The following is a 5,948-nucleotide window of genomic DNA, read 5'->3' on the forward strand; positions in this document are numbered from 1 at the left end:
ATCAAACGGCGGCGGTGGTTCAAAGTGGCGGCATTCGAATATGGTAAGTTAACAGCTTGGAACGAGCACGTCGGCTCGTGCTCGTGCTACCGTTTGGCGAACGGCCAAACTGTGAAAATTCCTCAAACCGGCAAACATCCAACAACCTCTGATCGACATTCCAAGGCTGGGTGTAAATGCGCGGTGGATTTGTTGCTTGTTTCTAGCTTTTGCGGTCACGCGAGGACCTTCGGCTTGCTTTTCATTCAATCTCGAAGACAGCGGCTCGCTGCCGCGGGTAACCAATGTCAAATTTGGCACGAGGGCACGAAGATTACTAATCGGTCGAAATAGTGTAGTGTTGCGGCACTCATTTATACGTTTGTTGCGCGAGAATTTTATAACGCGCAAAAAATGAGTCGATTAAAATGTACTCAAAAGAAAATGTATTCCACTAAAAATTGAAAAAAAAAAAAAAATTTTTTTTTTTTTAATCAATCCCTGAATTTATGCAGATATTATTCAGAAATTATTCGGAATTCAGAAAATATTCAGATTTGTAGGGCGATATTCATAGCTTATATTTAAGATCGTCTCAAGTTCATCTTCAAACGCTGTACGACTCGTTTTATTGGCTATAGAGTATCTGAAGATATTAAGACGATCTTATATATAAGATTTGACTATGAATATATACCGACTTTTAAATCGCAGCTTTAAGCATTTTTTCTGTTAATTCTCGCGTTACGAATTAAAAACAGTTTAGATCTCTCCAATAAAAATTAAAAGATAATTTTCTTCCAGTTATATATTTCACATTTATGTATAATTGCATTTATTATACGAGATTTTTTAAAAGTTTATTCAGTGTTACGGCAAGAATAAGTGGTTAACGATAAAAAACGCGAAACACTGCGTTATTCTGCGAAAAAAAATCCAAGGTAGAATAAATGAAAATAAAGCAATAATTTCCACTCATAAAGCGACCTGTAAAGTCCCTCTTACAGTATTCTTCGGTATTAAATTCGTTGAAGCTTTCTTATTAAAATGTAAAACGCGTTTGCTTTTCCGTGAAGCAAGTTATAAAAATAGAACGGAAAATTGTGGGTAGAAGATAAAATTTTCATACACATTATGCTACCATAATCTTCATGGAAATTTTGCTTCATTAAAAAGAAGTGTACATACAACGGCATAGCAATATCAGCAAGTTTTATTAATTGTGGTTCGTGTGCTGTATAAAATTCTTTTCTAGATTTATACAAATTAAAAATAAGAATACTCAAGATGCGATCCAAGAATTTAATATAATGACAAAACATAGGGTTGCTTGCTATGTTTCCTAACATTCCAAAGCAGAAGTGTGCAATACATCTTCACAATGATTAATAATTAATTATATTTAAAAAGTAATGTCTTTTTATTTATATATCTATGTATATGTATATAAATAAAAATAAATTGTGTTACATATTCTATGTTTTCCAATGGTTTTTTTAATCGTGCCCAGAGAGTAAGATTCGTGCCATAACAATGAAATAAACTTTTAAGGCTCCTGGGTACTCGTCGCAGCCATGTTGTGAGAAAAAAGCGAGAAATTACACGTTGAAAATTCTTGCGTAGTATTTCCAAATAAAAAAAATATTTGCTTAAAATAACACTACAGATCACTGCAGCACACTTCGAAAATACTCCGAGTTGAGGTTAAGTCTACCTCTTTCCCTTGACAGTTAATAAAGCCGTAAAACGAATGTGATACGATGCAGGCTTGTGCACAGGCGCATAACTAGATTTCGTATTACATTCATTTTACGGCTGTTTATTAACTGTCAAGAGAAAGGGGGTAGACTTAACTTCAACTCGGAGTATTTTCAAAGTGTGATGAAGTGATCTGTAGTGTTATTTTAAGCAAATATCTTTTTATTTGGAAATACTACGCAAGAATTCTCAACGTGTCAATTCTCAACATTTCTCGCTTCTGACGTCACATCTCATGAGATGTCAGGAAAGAGCCCAGGAGCCTTAAGAATGTCTCGCGTGATATATGAAAGCATTAAACATACTTAATGCTTCCTACGTTTATCACGATCGTCTCTACGCTGTTCGCGTTCATCTTTGCGCTTTGTTGTTGTCGTGGTCGAGCTACTGGCGCGCTTGGCCTGTTTCAAGAACTGATCCAAACCGAAAGGATCCTCTTCGTCTTTCTCAAATTGTACCGGTCCTGATCGAGCGACTGATCTATCGACTCCGCTAAATTCCTTGTCAGGAACGAATCTGCAATAAAAAATAAGCAACAATAGCAACTTAAAATTTATAGACAACCACTCATAATCATTTATATTACCGTGAACAAAAATAGAAAGATTCTCACCTATTTGTCTTAACTAGTTTCTCCAAATCGTCTCCGTACGTGTCTTTATCGATATTCTTGCTGGGATGATAAATGTGCGAAGCGATAGAATTGCCATCTTTCCACGGCTTGTCATAGACGTTATACTCGTCATCGTGTCCGAAACCGCTGTCCATCCCTTTGTTGGTATTAAAGAGACGCTGATCGAACTGCGCCTCTCCCGAACTAGGAATGCTTTTTGCGGGTAAGCCGAGAGCGATTTGCTCGCTGATGTCGCGTTCGCGTTCGCGTTGCAAACGAGACCGTTTGTCAGGCGCAGCGCGAGCCAAGTTACGTTCGCGAGCGCGATCCTTGTGCCGCTCTTGTCTGAGTTGGTCTCTCTCGCGTGATTCTTCAGCCTTATCTGTTGAAAGAGAGAAAGCATTTATTTATCACTTGAATATTTGTCTTAATTTTCAGAAATATTCTTTTTATCTGCTGTTTATTTTGTGTGTAAACAATTGGCAATTATACAAACCTAGCGTCGCGGCAGATTTCAAGCCGGCGCGCTCTTCTCGGGCCTTTTGCGCGAGTTGCCTCAAATTATCCTCCTTCTTCTCTTTCTCCTTCTGAGCCAATTTCTTCTCTAACTGCGCGCGCATTTCGACAGCTTGACGGGCTTTTCTGTCAGCGATGTAAAGAGCTTCTGCTAGCTTGGCAAAGTTCTCGTTGATGTGAACTTGTTGCAAGCCCCGACCGTCCGCAGCAAGACGCTTGTCTAACGGAATTGTATAACCCTGAAATATAACATTGCTTTGTTTAATCCTAGGTAGAATCGAATACATCTAATTATATTTAATTGTTGTCTCTCTTATGGTAGCGAGATATACGTGATGTTCAGCACGAAGTAAATATTTGCAAATACCTTTGCGTTTTTCCAATTACTTATGCACGGTGGAATTTTCCATTCTTTTTGTTCCTTCACCGTCACTTTTCTCGTGGGAGAATGCATGACAGGCGCTGGAGGAGACGGGGGTCCTCGCGGAATCTTTTTATTAATCCTGCAATCGTAAATCTTTACATTAATACATCCGGTAATTGTATCTGTTCTTTGTACGATTTCTCACGATCGTCTTATTTTCGCTCTACATACTTGAATTTCGGTGGTTCCAGAGGATCTACTTGTGCTTCCACCATTCTGATAACCCTCTGCTTTGCGCCTGAATTGAACGATTGCCCTTGCTGCGACGGCGTATAACGTATATATTGAGCCGGAGCTTGTTTCTCCGCACATCTCACGGGCATGGCCGCCGCAATCTTCGATCTCGTTATCTTTTCTAACGCTTTTTTCGTCTTATCCGTGGTTTCTTCAATTTCGTCATCGACAGGTCGTTGCAAGGTAGGATCTTCCTCGTTTGTAATTTCTGATGGTAGCAAATCGCTCAACTTGCTATAGACAATCTATAAAAAAAAAATTAATACAGATTAAAATGCTAGTCCGAGAATATATTTGCAGCAAAATCGAAACTTACTTTATCTTTACCATGACCTTGTCTTGCTATAAGATCATATTTTACTTTTCCTTGAGCGTCGAGTTGTATCGCCAGGGCATTGCTTGTCGATTCCTTGCCCTTCATCCCCATTCCAAGTGGATACTGCGCAACGTGAATTTCGGGGAAGGCTCCTCCATCTCCAAAGTCCTATGCAACATACACCATACATTTCCAAGTACTATTGTACATACATATTCCAACCGTAATCATTCGTAATTTCATAAAACACAAAAGTAATTGAATTATGCTGACAAAGAATGATTGTTTGTGCAGGTCTTTAGCAATTACTCACTTCTGGAGTGCGTGGCACCCATCCTCGTCGCTGTCCATAAGGTGGTGCGGTGACGACAGCTTTGACCAACGCTGAGACGGGCCTCTGGCGCAGTTTTTGTTCGCGTGCCTCATCCTCCCTGTCCCACACCACTTGGGTGGGGGCAGGTAACAAGCTAATTGCAGAGAAAAATGGAAAAAACTACTATTACAACCAGATAATTACTTGTTAGACACTGATTCTTAGGTTAAGATTTCTGTTTTCAAGTCAATCTCAGGAAGAGAACGTCTCGCCTTTATATTACTTAGTATTATGATAAACAGCAATGAAACGATTTTATTAAATATACAAATATACATATAAAAATAACAATCCCTTACTTTGTTAAAGACATCGTCGAACACGACTTCTGTATCAATCTATTGTAAGATCAGAGAGAAACTGAGAGAACCCCCCCCCCAGAGAGACCATTCCTGTGTTTTTACTGGGGACGCATTTTCCGACGCGCCGCTTGAGAAAGTGCGCCTCAACTACGTCGTTTCGCTCGGTAACTGCATATGGTTTGCGTCCGTGCTAATGGTTCGTGTCCGAACTACCCAGCTGGATGGGATGATATGCTGACCGCGGCGGCCGCGCGCTCGGACCGCTCGGCGTTCAGCGACCCGCGCGTACTTGGCGCGATGAAACACTACAGAGTCTCTTTGATAATAGTAACAGTAAAATATTATATTAGAGTTAAATAGCGCGTGCATAGCGCGTGTTTGTGATGTCTATAGTAAGAGTAAAATCAAAGCCGTAATGAAATTTCCACAGCTAGAAAACGTGAAGCAATTTGGTTTAACTATGGATACTTCTGCAAATGTATTAAAAATGTTTTATTAAAAATTAATTCTCTTAGTAACTTACAGAAAGCAGATACACAAAATTTGAGTTCGGTGCGAAAGAAACAAAAAGCTTTTGATCGTTTAAAATTTGCGTTAAGTACTAAAGCCGGTATTGAAATTTCATAAACAGAAAATAAAACGGAATTACACATGGGGATGCCTCGGAAAATAAAACGGAATTACACATGCCTCGACGACTATGCGTTTCATCAGATATGCGTATACTATGCGAAACTCTTGCAATAATACAATAATATATAGCTACGAAAATTTAGAATTTATTTAAAAATTATCTTGAAAATTGTTACTATAAATTGCCATGTGTTTTCGTTGACAGTGAATAAGAAAGATCTGCGTGTTTGCGTCGCTAGATGGGCTTTGCTACTTGAAAAATTCGATTATATGTATTTTATAGATATATATCTCGCCCAGGTAAAAATATTTACATGTTGATGCGTTTCTGATATCCACAGCCGTTTAATAGTAAATGAGTTAAGAGAAAGAATGTTTAACGAGAGGATGCGAACTCATAAATTTTATATACTCATATTCGCTAACGGACAAAGGACAACGCGACGGAATTACGTTATGAGAGGCGGACTACTATTTAAAGAGGACAATAGCGATATACACTCAGTCAGTAGCGTCGAAATGTTTGCAATTTCTGATATCACGGCGTGATCATGAAAATGGTCACTTTGCGATTGAAAATGCTGTGGATTTAAATAATCGGAGAAGATTCGAAAGAACGCGCGCGACTTTTATAATGGTTGCTTCGGACACAAAGTGTGTATTACCAATATCTGTAAAATACAATCCGAATTGCTCCGAAATTTCGAACAGGACGCGACACTTTTCAACGTGTATAAATAGCGTCACGCATAATTGCCTGCGACATATATAAATATCGCTTTGTCTTCAAGATGAAAAAA

At 38.8% G+C, this 5,948-nt stretch overlaps 1 protein-coding gene across 1 annotated transcript; it reads right to left on the reverse strand.

The window, feature by feature from the left end:
- Window positions 1–455: 455 nt before the first annotated feature.
- On the reverse strand, window positions 456–4,589 carry LOC112458697 (puff-specific protein Bx42-like). The gene is made up of 8 exons (XM_025022457.1): window positions 4,513–4,589; window positions 4,154–4,307; window positions 3,841–4,008; window positions 3,462–3,769; window positions 3,234–3,369; window positions 2,847–3,105; window positions 2,351–2,732; window positions 456–2,253 (listed from the first exon to the last, which is right to left on the reverse strand). The coding sequence occupies exons 1-8, from the start codon at window positions 4,524–4,526 to the stop codon at window positions 2,043–2,045; spliced, it is 1,632 nt and encodes a 543-aa protein (XP_024878225.1). The 5' UTR covers window positions 4,527–4,589; the 3' UTR covers window positions 456–2,042.
- Between the last annotated feature and the right edge of the window lie 1,359 nt (window positions 4,590–5,948).

Source organism: Temnothorax curvispinosus, unplaced genomic scaffold, assembly GCF_003070985.1.
Source record: "Temnothorax curvispinosus isolate PA1 unplaced genomic scaffold, ASM307098v1 QBEX01000879.1, whole genome shotgun sequence".
Classification (NCBI taxonomy): Eukaryota; Metazoa; Arthropoda; class Insecta; order Hymenoptera; family Formicidae; genus Temnothorax; species Temnothorax curvispinosus.